We start from the raw sequence: 16886 nt of genomic DNA on the forward strand, positions 1-16886 counted from the left end.
TTTTAAATATCAGTAGAAACTTTCTTTTAAAGGACATATCCCTACAAACACATCTGAACTGTTAAATCGTGATGTTTGCACATTCTACATTCTTAATCATACCTATATGCAAACTGACACACACAACTTCTCAACGACATTTTGATTCAAAGAGTTGTATCCTATGATCAACATCAATTTATTTATAAGGCCAAAGAATGTTGAATATGAATAGGAAAAAAAAAAAAGAATGGTTTAAGCCAACATAAAACATCGTGGGAAAAACAATTGTGAACATTGAGATATATGATCCCACGTAGATAATTTGAATATGTACTTTTAAAATTTAAATGCCAACTTGTTAGAGGTGATATTCTATATATAGAAATGTTTGCCCATACAAAAACACATTTTAATTATTAGTTTCATTATATGTAGACCTAATCATACATTCCTATGCAAACAGAAAGATTTGATTGCTTCTTACAATCGGACATGTTAACCCAACGGTTGTGTCCTTCATCAATATCAACCAATTTAATATACTCAAAATTTGAAAGAGAAAATATATCAAAAAGTTAGCTAAATAATTAAATCTTAAAAATTCATGTAAACCCTAAAACTCAATTTTGTCCTCTTAAGAAGGATAATATTGACCTCACTCGAAGAATCAAAATCTCAAACGCGACCGACATCAAGACTTTAGAAATAGGTTTAAGTCATTCTAACCTAGGGTTCATGGAGCAAATTGGATTGGTTTTGGACTAGTCATTAAATTATTAAATTTTATTTTAAAACAATAGATCTTGAAGACTTGTTTATAAATAGAGGATTCAACTTGAATAGGGTGAATTTTTTATGATTTTTACTTTTCAAACTCCCTACCCTATCGATACTATTACACACATTTAATCATCTCCTTTTTTCAAAAAAAGAAAAAAAGAAGATCAATTGGTTACGTTGTCGAATTGAATTTTTTTTAAAAAAATTAAATTATATATATACACACAGGGAAATGGTTAAGAATAGCAAATGTAATATATATCGGTTAGTGTGCATTGCATACATGTGTGTGATATTGAATTGACCTTTTAAGCGGTCCTGACATGCCGATCCAAATATGGCTAAAACGTGTTGGTCCAATTTAAACAAAATATATCTATGTCCAATTTTAATTTTACAAAAGGTTTAGACGGTGTTTGCCAAATTTAAAGAATAAGATATACCTACATTCAATCAAATTTACGAAAGACTTGAATCGACTAGCATAACTCAACCGTAACGCTAGGCTTCGATCTAACTTTGGCTTTTGGGCCCAATGAGGAGATTTATCTAATAAAGCTCTTCCTGGAGATGGGGTTCTTTTTCTTATGTTGCATTTGTACAATCACATCTTTATTATATTAGATGCTGATGTAATACACCTATATGCAAACACACTCTACTTATCTTAATAAATACATAATCAAAATGAGTTTAAGATATAAGGAGGAAGGTCCAATCCTTCATCCCATAGTTGTACCAAAAATTGAAAGTCGACTCAAAAGTCACACCCTATGTATATAATTTTAGTCACAACAAACAATAAATAAAGTGAAATCATGAAGAAAAAAAATGACAAATATGTTTAGATGATGAACCACAACAACTTACAAAATAGAAGTAAAATAAAATATGTGTGAAGGGGGAATGTAATTCAACCTCACGGTCTCATACTACTAAAGTAAAATATGGCTTTGTAAGCTTAAGATAAGTAATCCAATTAAAATTAATTTTACCACCCAATCAAAATCCACTTAATTTCTCAATTAGACCCATCTTTTAACTAAAGTGAAAAGATATAAAGATTAAAAGAAGGAAAAAAAAATCCAAGAATAATAATAATATATTTCCTAGTTGAGAGGTGACATGGGATGGTCTCTCTCATCTTCATCCTCAACTGCTATCTTTTCCATCTGTGGGACCACCTGTCATTTCACACAAAGCATTCCTCATTTCATTTTAATTCAAATTAAATTATTACAATTTTATTTTTTTTTTCTTCTGTAATTTACAAGATAACGATAATTGGTGAGCTTTGTTTAATAATTGAAGCAGATATTTTTAGTTTCTTAAGAAGAAAAGAACATAGAGCTTAGCTAATTAGATGTTGCAGCACAAAGCTATATGCTTAATTACGGATATGATCACTTTTTTCATAATTTTAGAATATGTATACCCACGTGGAATTTCAAAAATACCCACACCAGCCGCAAAAATAAAAGAGCATAATTATTTTGATGGAAAAAGAAGGAGATAAAGACAAAAATAAGTCATTTCTATTATTGGTAGAGAAAAAAGAAAGAAAGAAAGAAAATATGTAATTTTTAAATTTATATTATATAGTTTTTGCACTAGCCTGATCTTGAGTTGAACTGTACGGCGGAGATGATGTCCTCCTTGATCTCCTGGTAGATCTACCGTTCATTCTTGCACTTCCTGGATCAAACCCAAAATAAATTAAAAGAATACATAACAAAAAAAAAAAATGCAAGCAAAGAATATTAATGATCTTTTTGGAGTTAAAAGGAAAGTGATTTATTTATTATTTATTTATTGTGATATCTAAATCATACATAAATATCTTCCTAAGGAATATTCACTATTCTCACCTTTTCTTTTTCTCTTTATCTTATTATATAGACGGTGTTTGGTTGGTCCTTTTTAGTCAAAATAATAACAATAATAATAAATGAATGAATGAATGAATGAATAAATATAGCGTTTTCTAAAATGAAAATTAAAAAAGTAAATGTAAGATTAAACTGACCGGAGGTGGGATGGTTTTTTGTGTGGTTAAGAGGGGAATCTAGGGTTGAGTCAGCGGTGTCCGGCAAGAGGCGGTCCAGCCGTAGACGGCGGCGATGGGCGCGATTTTGGAACATTGATCGGACGAAAGAAGCTTCCATGGAATTCAAGAAGTGCATGTGCTTCTCATTAGTCCAAGACGGCCCCGTTTGGGTGAATTGCACATGCGATTCCATGGGGTTTAGTTAGGTTTAGTGTATAAGAACATAAAATGGAATTTTAGAAAAAAACAGAGAGGAATTGAAAGAAGAAGAATTAAGAAAAAAAAAAGCACTTTTCCGATGGGTTTGGGAGATATGAATATAATGTGGATTGGTGGGGTTTTAATTACGTTGGTTTTTATAGAAGCGCTTTTACAAAGAAAGAACCTATAGGGTTGGCGACTTTGGCGTTTCCTTTTTCCCAATTCTCAAACGCGAGTACACATTAAAATCATGTGTTTCCCCTACTCGCCTTTCACCCTCTCTCCCTCACCTACTTTTTATAACCTCCCCCCTAATTAAAAAAAAGTTAAAACAAACTTCCTTGAATTTAAAGATTTTTTAACCCTTAAAAAAAAAGGTTTGGATAATTTAATAAAACATTGGACTAAATTCTTTTATCAAGCTATAAAACTATTTATTATTATAAATATTACGATAATATGTGTTTGATACATATTCATCCTTAGCGGCGGGACACATCACTATTGTTTATGAAGTCACCACCTACTTGTCATTTTGCCTATAAATAAAGATCTTAGTAGATTTGTAAAGGACACATATTGGTTAAAATTCTAAATAAATTGAAGTTACGGGCTTAACTATATAAATTTATATCATATATATGTATATATTATATTATTTACTATAATATTATATTTTCTTGATATTCGTGTTTTCGTTGTGCCTCATTCTTATGATACCATATCAACACTAGCTCTAGTCGACTCCTCTGTCGAAGGTAGGTAGGATTTTCTCACTTTATTATAAAAAGGTTATTTTGTATATTTGATATATATTAAATTTCTAATATAATTATAATATTTTAAGATAGTGTTACCATGACAAATTTTGCAAAACTAGAACTTACGGGCATTCACATCATGGGTTCTTGATGCTAAGATGCATCTTGATGTCATGAATCTCGAAAATACAATTCAATAAGGAAACCCAAAGACCAATAAAAAAAAAAAACTAAAGTCATAATTTTGTTTTGTCATCACATTTCACGCAAATTTGAAGTCAGAATATTTAACAATTAAAAATCCTCATACATTGTGGAGTAAATCGAAAGAAATGTATGATCATTTATAATTAGTTCATCTTCCCCAAACTCGTTATGATTGGATACATTTAAGGTTACAAGATTTTAAATCAGTAAATGATTACAATTATGAATTATTTAGAATTAGTTCGAAATATTGTTGTGTTATCCGGAGAAAAAATTACTGATACAGACATGTTGGAAAAGACATTTTTTATTTTTCACATCTCGAATATACTCTTACAGTAGCAATATTGAGAGAAAAGTTTTACAAAATATTTTGAACTCTCATGTCTTCTTGTTGTCAAACAAAATAACGAGTTGTGAATTGTAATTGTGGACAGGGTTGTGGTCGAAGTAGAGACTGTGTTAGAGGAAAAAAATATTATTATTTTTGTGATGATCGTTCTAATAATCCAAATGTCACAAAAAAAAACACATGAAACGATGATCATAAAGTGAAGGTTCCACAAAATAAGAATTTAAAAAGTGATTAAGCTACTGATGTGGTATAACTGGACATTGGTCACGTGTTTACCGTACATTGGAACAATTAGTTAATCTATATCAAGCCTTCCTATAAGAGAAAAAAAGGAAAACGTATAAGCCAATTACCTATCAAGATAATAATATATTTGATCCATTCAACCTGACTAATTTGGATGTGGCTGGTTTCTTTGAAACTCCTTAAGAAAAGATTAACATGGTTGATGGAACAACAAATGTTTTTGTTGACTTTGAAAATATCTATAATAATGTTGTTATTTTGTTATCTACCTTCATGTTTTGTTTTTGTTAATATTTAACCATTTACATTCCAAGTGTGTTTTATTTATTATAATTATTTCCTTTTAAATGAAGAAATATGCATCATTTTCATATGTTTGGTGATTCAGAAATGAGCAAAAAAGATCTTTGTCTGACATATAGTACAACCATACACACAATACTTATAAATAAAAAATATTTTTTCAAACTAACAATGCTGGAAGCAAAAATCAATACAATATTAGGTTCTTAAAACCTAATTGAGGATTTGGAAAAACAAATACTATTTTGCTTTGAGGAACAAAATTTACAATTGATAATACATTGTTCTCTAGTCAATCAAAAAGAAATTTATTATGTTTCAAAGATATACGTTACAATGGTTATCATATTGAGACTGATAAAAATAATGGAATATAATATCTTTATATTATGTCTATTGTCTCAAATGAAAAATGTATGTTAGAAAAGTTGTTTGATTTATCTTCGAGACTATATTATACTCAATTACGATAAATTGAAACATATGTAATAATAACTCTGGAGAAAATTATTTACAATTTGACATAATCGATTGGGTCATCTAAGATCTATAACGATGAGAAGAATTATTGAAAATTCATATGAACATTAGATAGAAGAATCAAAAGCTTCTTCGATCTAATGAATTAGTATGTGATGCTTGCTCTTAAGATAAATTAATAATTAAACAATCATCAACTGAGTGGGAATCGAATCACCTATATTAGAACAAATTAATGGTGATATATGTGAACCTATTAGCCCACCAAGTGGACAATTAAGTATTTCATGAGATTATTAGTGTTAATCATTTTGTTGTCAGGTGACAATTTATAATTACCCATTTATTGTCCATGTGTCTTAATATGATACATCATTCGTGTTCGGGTAAGCCACCACCTACTTGTCATTTTATTTATAAATAGAGATTTTTAGTAGGTTTATAATGGGCACGTATTAGCTAGAATTCCAAATAAATTGAAGCTAATCGAGAGAATTTATTTTTTTTAATTTTCTTAGTTTATTTGTATTTATATATTTTATTTGTATAATATTATATGTTCTTGATATTTTGTTGGGTTGGGTCTCATATTTTCAATATTGATAAGATTTTATTAAATCATACACATTAAATTCTAATTTTTAAAAAAGGATAGAGAAAGTAAATCCTAACAAGTTTTCAAGCAATGTGAATTCTGACTCATTCATACATACATACAGTCCTTTTGACAACGAAACAACTTGTAAATTGGAATTAGCCGTAAGAACAAACTTAAATTACACGCTAATTAACTCTACACACAATTATTACTATTACCATTATCTATCTTAATTATTATAATTGCCTCTTTCAATAGTAAAACCAAATTTTTAGCTATATTATATCAAATAAGTCAATTCTAGAATTAGTCATATACATTTTTAATAAGTTTATCAACTCTATTATTTATACCTTACATATCACATGTAATTGTAACAACGGCAGATCTAGAAAATTTATATATAGCGGAGGCACTATATAATAAACATACTAAAAAAAATGTTAAAAGAATATTAATAGCTTCAAAGATTAATTAATTTAATACATTTTACAACTGTCTTTTACGAGTTTTCATGTTTTAAAATTGATCCATGATAAATTTATTATTTAATTTATTTAATAAATTTTTCTCAGTATTAGCTAGAAGACAATCATTCATCAATTGATCTCTCATTTGATTGCGTAGTCAAGTTTTCACAATATTCATAGTAGAAAAATAAATAAATATATACATAAGTAATGTAAATGTGAATTTAAAAATTGTATCAAAAAAAGAAAAAGATAGAATAATACATTTTTCATGGAATATTGTCAAAATAGTGAAAGTTTAGATTGTTGCATTTTTTCTAAATATTTGTTAGATAACGAATGATGGCTAGAAAATAAATTAGGGTTTTATCTCAGTTAGTTTTTTTTTCCTCTTTTTAATAAATTATCTTTCTTTTATGACATTATTGAAATTTAACAATAAAATTGACATTTAGAGTCTTTGGAGAAATAAAATTATTGAAATTTGGAAAGATATTTGATATTTGAGGAAAGAAAATTAAGGATGTTTGGAATAAAATATATTTTGTGACAATTTTGGAAAAAATTTGATATTTTGATAAATAAAATTATTGATATTTGGAATAAAAACTATTTTATGGAGAAATAAAATTACTGAAAATTTGAAAGATATTTGATATTTTGGAAAAGAAAATGAATGAGGTTTGAAATAAAATTTATTTTGTAATAATTTAGGAACAAATTTGATATTTGAAGAAAGAAAACTATTAATATTTTAGAATAAAAATTAGTTTGTTAAAATAGTTAGAATATGGGAGATTTATTAAACCCTTAAGTTGAAGTTTATAAAGTGGGGCACAGCCACTGTAATATAATATAATTGGAGGGGATGGAGGGAGCGAGTAGAGAAAAGAAGTGTAGTCGAGGAGGGTGGAGAAGGGAGGGGGGGCGGTGAAAATATCTGGATGGGATTTAAATACCGAAAAGAGAGATATTTTAGAAGATGAATAGAGAGAAACAAAAAGATCTTAAATAAGAGACACTCACTTTTATTCCAGTTGGCCGACTCTGACCTTTTTCCTTTTCTTTTTTTCTTTTTTATTTTACTATTTTGCTTTATTTCCTTTTTTTACTATTCCCCCCACCATGTTTATGTTTTTCTTCTTTCCCTTTTAATATTTGTATCATCCATGTATCCTAATTAAATTATGTTTAACAAAATATCTTATTAATTTGGGTACATATAAAATATCCCTTCCAGTTTACAAAATAATTGCTTCAATCACTTCACTTCAAAATATCAAAGGGAACATGCAATTTAATCTTTTTCTTCCCTACAAAAAGTAATTCGTTCAATTTCATTCAAATTCCAATTTTAACAACAGACCCATAAAATACATAGAATAAGTTTCAAATGACATATTATTTCTTAACCAGTCAACTGTAGTGAGTTTGTATGATTATACCTTATCAAATACAGCCATTTATTTCTTAGATAATATTATTTGAATGTCACAATCCATACTATAATTTATATTGTTCATTTTACACCTATTTTCTCATGGCTAAATTCTGAAAAGAAAAAAAAAAAAAAAAGATAATTATTAGAAAAATATCTTTTCCCTCGCCTATATATACCTATCATTTTTCACTTATCTAATAATGTAAATGTAAGATTTTAGTTGTACTTTTAACATACTAGACCTATAATATTTAATAGAAAGTAAGTCGAAATAGCTCTTGTACTTTAAGGACACGGTTGTTTCATTGTTTTTCACATAGTTTTATGTTTTAAAATCTGTGATATTAATATTAAAAAAAAAAAAAATTAACTCCCTAATCTTATGAAGAATTTTCATTCTAACTTTTGATTGTTGGAACTCATTCAATAACACAAGTGTTGTTGTTATTTCTGTTGTTCTGGGGGGAGGAAACATAAACAGAGTTGGATGCATTAAAGCTATCGTATCATTATTAATATAGATTAGATTAGGAGTTATTCTTTAATTGATACGAGTGTTACTTTTGAAGAAAAGTAACATCTCGAATAGGAGAACAAGAAGATAAAAGCTATGTTTAACTTGATCGTATTTTTAGGACGTAATTTCTATATCGTTGAGATAAACAACATAAGTATAGTTTGAATAATTAATTATTGAATATCAAATATTTTTAGACTTAATTGTTTAACGTCACATGAATTATTTCTCTAAATAAATTAAAATAATAATGTTAATGTTAATATAAAAATACATTTATTTTTATTTTAAGTGATTAAACAGTTAATTAATAGAAAATATACGATAAATAGGAACTTTCAAATTTAACAAAATGAATAAAAATATTGTCTTTAGAGATTACTGGATGATACGTATGTATATACACAGTTTAAGAGGTTAAAAGATAGACGTAAAGAACTATTCTATTTTTAGTTTAGCCCATCAATTAATTAATTAATTGATTCTTGCATTTATCGGAAACATAATTGATGAATAAAGCAAACTTTTTGACAACATTTTTCTTTTTAGTTATCAATATCAAACACAAAATAAACCCTCTACGCAACGTCCAAATCCTATTTTAGTCAAACCCTTTACTTTTCGGCTTTTATAATTAATACAAAATCATTTCGAATCAAAATAGAAAATGAAAATTTTTAAAAAAACCCAGCCAAATTTCGAAATCAATTATCTTCAATAATACGAATAATTAATGATTCATTTGAATGACTTTTTTAATTGATTAAGAGTATTTTCTTATTTTAATTAATGACGGTTAAGATAGTCCATTAATTCTACTTCATCACGTACTTACTTTTCTTCTTTTTTTTTTTTCTATATTTTTTGTTGCACTGTAATATAATCTAGATGCATATTTTAGAAACAAATGGTTACATGAGGAATTATCTTCTATCTCGAATTCTCATTAATTATTTGTGATTTATAGAATACCAAATATGAAATGGAAGCGAGAGTTTTCTCTTGTCATTCTTCTTCTCCAATATATTTTCATTTTCTTATCTTTGACGACTAAAGGTTTTAAATTAATTGTGATATTAAAAGTTTAGAAGAGAGCACACGTATATTAATTTCGAGAGTTGGATTCAACATAGTTGGATATTGGATTAAATTTAGATGTTCCAATGCAAACATGTATTTTGATGAAATTTTAAACATAGATAAAGAGTAATACTCATAGGGTTATGAAACAATGAACCCAAAAGAGGGTCTCGGCCAAATGGGTGGGTCTTGTACGTACCCACACCCCTCAACATTAGACATAGCAACTTGCTAACTTATGAGCCATTACCATTTTGATGACATCTATATGAGTCTTAATCGTTCATCATTTAATTTCTTCTAAAAGAACCTCTAGTGGAAACTTAGGGCTCGTTTGGTAACGTTTCTATTCTCTGTTTCTTGTTTCTTGTTCCTTGTCCTCTGTTTTCTGTTTCTTCTTTTTCTTAGAACAAGAAACAGAAATGCATTGGATAACTATTTCTATTTCTTATTTCTTGAAAAAAAAAGAAACAAAAACAAAAAATGTGTTTGATAACTGTTTCTTGTTTACTGATTTTGTCACACCCCATCCCAGACCACCTGTTGTCTTAGCCTGAAAGACGGCGTGAAGCCAACAGACATCATCTCCTCTAACGATCCCTGTTGACCCTACTGAAACGTTAAACCTGATAAACATACCAATCTTAGATATAGAATATTCAACATGGAACACCACACAACGGAATCCAGAAAACCTTCCCAACATACACGAGATGTAGTCCTGACATCCCTTGGTTTGTAAAATAACCTGATATAAATATCACGACCAAAACCTATACAACTAGAGTTTTACGACCACGACCTCTAGGACGATATTGTACAAACCTTACAAAACATTTCAACATGAACATACTCAAAATACAACTCCAACCACGTACTAGAGTTTGATCCGGAACTTTCAGCAGACGTTGGCAGTGTATCAGGCACCAGGAGCTCGATCTCTACCTGAAAAGTGGGAAACATTTTGAAAAGAATGAGCTACGAGGCCTAGTGAGTGACTAAATTTAAAACTCTAAATACGGACGTCAAAACATGTGATAAACCTTTAGACGTATAAATATGCTCAATCAAAGCATTTAACATAAAAGTGTAATAAATAAGGCTTTCTAAAATATCTTCCAAGTTCGTCATAAAAAAATCTAGCAAGGCATAACAAGTACAGCAAACGTTTTAACTAACATGACCGATCTACGTGGTGTAGGGCACGCCCAGTACAACCAACGTTTACTAGTCCTACGATGTAGTGGGGTCCGCCCGACACTCCCATCGTCTTTGTCGTAGTGGGGCCCGCCCAACACTCACTACAACATCGTTGTCACGGAGTACACACAACGTCGACAACGGAAATATAACCTGTGTGCACACGGTACCATATAGCCTCAGGCTCAATATCTCAGTCATGTAGTCAATGGAAATCTCCACGAAGTCACATGAAAACATTTAAACATGCCTGTTTATCGTTATCTTTTGTAAAACTCAAGTTTATTCAGCTTGCTCGTGAAAAACTTTAAATCATTATACAATATTTGCTAACACATGCTTTACTTTAAAAGATATCGTTTCAACTACTTTTTATAAAGCCATTAGCCACGTGCTCGAATATAACCCTCATTAGAAAATCTAAGCTCAAAACTCATGTTTGAAACCGTTCACAAAACCATGTATCATTGATAGAAAAACATGTAAAACATATAATTATGAACAACTGTTTAATAACATTTTAGAAATTTGTTTTGTCACTCACAGTCTTATCTAGTTCCCCGGTTTGTAGACTCGACCTATTTCCTCTTGACCTGTCAACAACCAAAACCGAGCATTAGAACCATAGATAGCTTTGTCTTTCCATGCTCATGAATCTCTAAACAATTAGATTAAGAGTCACATTACATCCCACTTTCCAGATTTTCCAGATTCGATATCCTAACTTCCAACACCCATAACTTCCTCAAAACTTAACTAAAATTAATGAAATACACATAAAACTCTTCATTTTCGAATAATCTACAAATTACCTGAAGAAATGAAAACGAGATTCTCAACCAATTCGTCTAGAATTGCCCCGAACACAGACAATACAGAATTCGAGGTTCTCTACCACTCTTTATCTATCTCCAAATAGAGCTTCTGATTCAACTTGTGCACTTCCAGAATACTAAAAGCATCAGAGAACACCATAAATCCTCCTAGTTTGCTCGAAAATCCTGTGCTCTGTTTTCCATTTCAAAAACTATTAACTTCTCATACTATTCAGCTCAAGCTTCCTTCATGAAATTTGTTGGGAAATGAACTAACTTTCAAGAAAATCAAACCTCACCTCTTTAGTTCCTTCTAGATAGCTCAAACCGAACAAAACAAACCAGAGGTTGACAGTTGCAACCAGATTCTGCAATGGCTGGCTTTGCATGAACTTTTTTCCTATCTTCTTCAACCTCAAACCACGAAATTCTTCTTCTTCTTCCTTCACTCTCTCCTCAAAGTGCTCTGAAAGTTTGGATGGAAAATGATGGAGGAATGAAATGAAATTGGGCTAAAAAATGAGCTTGTCGGTGGTGGGCTTTGTGCTGTCCAATTCCACTTCCTTTCTTTTCTTTTCTTTCTTCTTTTAACTTAGTAATCCCAACAATAGATGACAAGAGAAAATGATCCTAGGAAAATCTCGGGTTTACAGATTTTCTTCTAGATTTATTTTTTATTTTTCACATCTACTTCAATTAAACATTAAACAAAAATATAGGTCTATCCATCAAACGTAGAAAATAAAATTATCAAAAGTTTATTCATTTAATACGAAGAAGTATCAATGCACGAATAAAATAATAACATAAACATAAAATTGTATTTATCCTTCAAATGTTACCAAATTTGATTGGTAATATCGTCTCTCACTCGGGTCATTTCTCTTAGATGATATCGACTCACTTCTTAATCCATCAATTTCAACAACCTCATCGTTATTTCGTGACATTTAGAATTTAATATTAATTTTAAAATAGGTTATTATGTCTTCAATATTCAGAATTGAAAGAAACGAAACAAAATTTAACCTTTAACTCTACTACCTATGATGCTTTAGAGAAAAACCAACAACAAAAACCCAGATTCGCACAAAGAGGAAGACAAAAACTATGAATCCGAAGAAGAGGAACAATCAGGTAAAAACTATGGATCCGACAAAGAGGAAGAGTTTGGGTTGTCGAGGAAGACGATGAGAAGTGAAGAGGAAGACGGTGTGCAGAGGAAAACGATGAGTGAAAGAGGAAGAGAATGATTACTTGAGAAAGACAATGAAGATAAGAGAAAAAGAAAACCAATAAAAATAATTAAAGGAAAAGGAAACAAATAAAAATAATTGAGAAAAATGAAAAGGAAACCAATAAAAATAATTGAAAAAAGGAAAATGAACCAATAAAAATAATTGAGAAAAAGGAAAAGGAAATCAATAAAAATAATTGAGAAACACAAAAATGAAATCAATAAAAATAATTGAGAAAAAGGAAAAGAAAAGAAATAAAAATAATTGAGAAAAATGAAAAGGAAACCAATAAAAATAATTGAGAAAAAACTAATAAAAATAATCAAAAAAAATGAAAAACTAAAAATAATTGAGAAAAATGAAAAGAAAACAAATAAAAATAAATTGAGAAAAAGGAAAAGAAAACAAATAGAAATAAATTGAGAAAAAGGAAAACAATATAAGTAATTGAAAAACATAACAGAAAAAACTACTCCTTTTTTTGCCAATAATTCTTTATAAAATGAGAAACATTTCTACATCTTTTAGAACGAGAAACAAGTAACGTTATGAAACGCCTCTATTTCTTAAAAAATGGAAACAGAAACAGAAAATAAGAACGTTACCAAACGGACCCTTAACGTTAATAAACGGGCCCTTAATTAACAAGTTGACATGAATTACATTAACTAAATTTTGGGAATAATATTCAACCTAAAAATTAGAACTACCGAACTTGTTAGACATACAGAGATCCTCAAGCGAAGGCAACACCTCAACATATGAATCATCAACTATGTTAAAAACTCACATCCAAGCAGATACTGCTAGTCTCGAGTAGGGGTGAACATTCAAACCAATTTAAAAACAAACCAAATCGAACCAAACAGTTAGTGAAACAATTTCGTCTGATTTGAAGAAAAATTGAAACCAAATTAATCGATTTGATTTTATTTTAATTACAAACATCATAATCGTGCTTAAAAATACAAGTGAATTAAATTTAAAGTGAAACTCAACAACAAATTAAAATATATGGCAATTGAGGGCCCGTTTGTTAACGTTCTTGTTCCTTGTTTCTTGTTTCTGTTTCCATTTTTTAAGAAACAGAAGTGTTTGATAACGTTCCTTGTTTCTCGTTCTAAAAAAAATAGAAACGTTTCTCATTTTATAAGGAATTATTGGGAAAAAAAAATAGTTTCTTCTGTTATGTTTCTCAATTGCTTCTATTGGTTTCATTTTTCTCAATTTATTTCTATTTGTTTCGTTTTCCTTTTCTCAATTATTTTTATCTTTTTCCTTTCATTTTTCTCAATTATTTTTATTGGCTTTTTTTCTTTTTCTCAATTATTTTTATTGGTTTCCTTTTCATTTTTCTCAATTATTTTTATTTCTTTTCTTTTCCTTTTTCTCAATTATTTTTATTGGTTTCGTTTGACCGTTTCTCAATTATTTTTATTGGTTTCCTTTTCCTTTTTCTCAATTATTTTTATTGTTTCCTTTTCCTTTTCTCAATTATTTTTATTGGTTTCCTTTTCCTTTTATCTTCATCGTCTTCTCCAAATAATCATCCTCATCCTCTTTCACTCATCGTTTTTCTCTGCACACTGTCTTCCTCTTCACCTCTCATCGTCTTTCTCGACAACCCGAACTCTTCCTCTTCGTCGGATCCATAGTTTTCATCTTCCTCTTTGTGCAAATCTGGGTTTTTGTTGTGGGTTTTTCTCTAAAGCATCATAGGTTAAGAGTTAAAGGTTAAATTCTGTTTGTTTCCTTCAATTCTGAATATTGAAGACATAATAACTTACTTTAAAATTAATATTAAATTCTAGATGTCACGAAATAACAATGAGATTGTTGAAATTGATGAATTAAAAAGAGAAATTGCCTGAGTAAGAGATGATATTGCCAATCAAATTTGGCAACATTTGAAGGATAAATATAATTTTATGTTTATGTTATTATTTTTATTCGTGCATTGATACTTCTTCGTATTAAATGAATAAACTTTTGATAATTTTATTTGTTATGTTTGATGGATAGACCTATATTTTTGTTTAATGTTTAATTGAAGTAGATGTGAAAAATAAAAAATAAATCTAAAAGAAAATCAATAAACAAGAAACAGTTATCAAACATATTTTTTGTTTCTGTTTTTTTTTTTAAGAAACAAGAAATAGAAACAGTTATCAAAGGCATTACTATTTCTTGTTTTAAAAAAGAAGAAACAGGAAACAAGAAATAGAAAATAGGAACGTTACCAAACGGGCCCTGAATTTACACATTACACCCTAGCGGCTAACATTATAAACCCACCTCCGTAAGATATATTCAATAATGTGTAAATAAGACAACAAATCTTTATTTAAATTCTAAAACAAAAATCCAACCACGCTCACACTGAATCTCATCCATTCATTCAAGATTGGTGTGGCGTGATCGGACGGCCTCAGGGCTCTCTCCCAACACCACACCTATCCGATACACCACCATTTCAAACAAAACAAACAAAGCTCCTTCATACAAACTCCCCATCGGAAGCAGAGGCCGGCATTCCGCCGCCGCCGCCGATTCCTCATCGTCCGCCATGGTCTGCGCCGGAACGTAGCAAATCACATCGGCGTACTTCACAGACGAACCATTCTCTGGTTGGGCCGTCAGAAGCAAAACTCTCCCGCCGTTGGATCTGGCCACGGAGCAAATTGCATCGACGGTCGAGAATCCACCGGGGCCGGCCGACGCAATTAGTAGATCAGAACCGGCGATTGGGGGCGCGTTCATGTCAAAAACCTGATGCGAGGAGAGGCCGAGATGAGCGAGGCGCATACAGAGGGCTTTGAGCATTAGGCCCTCACGGCCGACGCCGTAAAGAAACACCCTAGCCTTACGTGCCGCGACGGAGGAGAGCTCGGAGACCAAGATGTCGAGCGACGGCGCGTAGGGTTGCGTGGGTTTGGAGAAGATGGAAGCAATTTCGGAGCATATTCGGGAAGCAAGAGAAGCTGGTGATTGGGAAGCCATTGAAATGGGATTTTCGAGAGCTTGATGGAAACTCTGTTAGTTTAAACGGACGAAATCAAGGGGCTTTGGTTCTGTGTAATGCGCTTATGGTGGAATCTTTTCGAATAATCCTGTGCTATCATACCACGTATAGTTGGAGTCCATTGTTATTGCTTTTTTTCAAATGTTGCATGTGGTTGTTTGTGCTTTTTCTTATGTAATTATAATAATACATTACTCCTTTATCCAAATTTATAATAAAAAAAAAACTTAAGTTAGATCAATAATCCTAAAATGTTCAATTTAATTATGTTTGAAAATTACATTATCGTTATTGATATAAATACCGTTACGTCTATTTTTATTGTTGTCATTACTGTTGAAATTTTTCAAAATATACTCTTTTAACTTTAGTATTGAATATTTGCAACCAAATCTCTTAGTTTATCTTAATACATTAAATTATGTCATATGATAATTTCAAACCTCTCTTCTTTTCAAAATACAATAAGTTTTATCGTTTTGTTGATAATTCGCTTATACTTGTTCATTCAAAATTATACAAAATGAAGAAAAGACAATCTCTCAAGAAAAATCCTAATATGAACAATGGTACAATAAAGATCAACTATAATGACATGTTAAATTAGTTGTAATGGTTGGCTCAACCAATTTTACTACACATCTCAAGTTTGGCTTACTTTAATATAAGTTGTATCTCACAAATACTCTTGGTAAAATCAAATTTCCAAAAACTTATAATGGGGAGGAGTCAATTACAAATTGCACTACAATGAACCTACTTTGTTAATCAACGTTATATGGCAAGGATCTATCATAAATGATAGTTCTCTATGATCTACTACTCCATCTTCAATAGCACTAATAGAACTTCAAGCTCATGTAGGGTAGGTATCAACCATTCTACTGCTTTGTCGCACAATAGGTTACACTACTAATGTGCTAACTCTTTTACACAAAGCTTCAAATCCTCTTGAATGGCAATTATATATGGAAGATGAATGTGATGTTTTATTTAGCCAAAAAAAAAATTGGGTTTTATATAGCTTCTCTTCCTGACAACAAGAAAGTCATTAAGTGTAAATAGTTGTATTGATTTTAAACAAATTTCAAATAGAAATATTGCTAGTTACAAAGCTTAGTTTGTTACCAAAAGCTTTTATCA

At 30.1% G+C, this 16886-nt stretch overlaps 2 protein-coding genes across 2 annotated transcripts; both read right to left on the minus strand.

The window, feature by feature from the left end:
* Nucleotides 1–1714: 1714 nt before the first annotated feature.
* Nucleotides 1715–3255, minus strand: LOC103484063 (uncharacterized). Its single transcript, XM_008440970.3, has 3 exons — nucleotides 2789–3255; nucleotides 2378–2457; nucleotides 1715–1946 (listed from the first exon to the last, which is right to left on the minus strand). Exons 1-3 carry the CDS (start codon nucleotides 3000–3002, stop codon nucleotides 1872–1874), a joined length of 369 nt encoding a protein of 122 aa, XP_008439192.1. The 5' UTR covers nucleotides 3003–3255; the 3' UTR covers nucleotides 1715–1871.
* An 11744-nt stretch (nucleotides 3256–14999) lies between these two features.
* LOC103484066 (uncharacterized) lies at nucleotides 15000–15990 on the minus strand. The gene has a single exon (XM_008440971.3). It carries the CDS (start codon nucleotides 15719–15721, stop codon nucleotides 15116–15118), a length of 606 nt encoding a protein of 201 aa, XP_008439193.1. The 5' UTR covers nucleotides 15722–15990; the 3' UTR covers nucleotides 15000–15115.
* Between the last annotated feature and the right edge of the window lie 896 nt (nucleotides 15991–16886).

This window comes from Cucumis melo, chromosome 6, assembly GCF_025177605.1.
Source record: "Cucumis melo cultivar AY chromosome 6, USDA_Cmelo_AY_1.0, whole genome shotgun sequence".
Taxonomy (NCBI): domain Eukaryota; kingdom Viridiplantae; phylum Streptophyta; class Magnoliopsida; order Cucurbitales; family Cucurbitaceae; genus Cucumis; species Cucumis melo.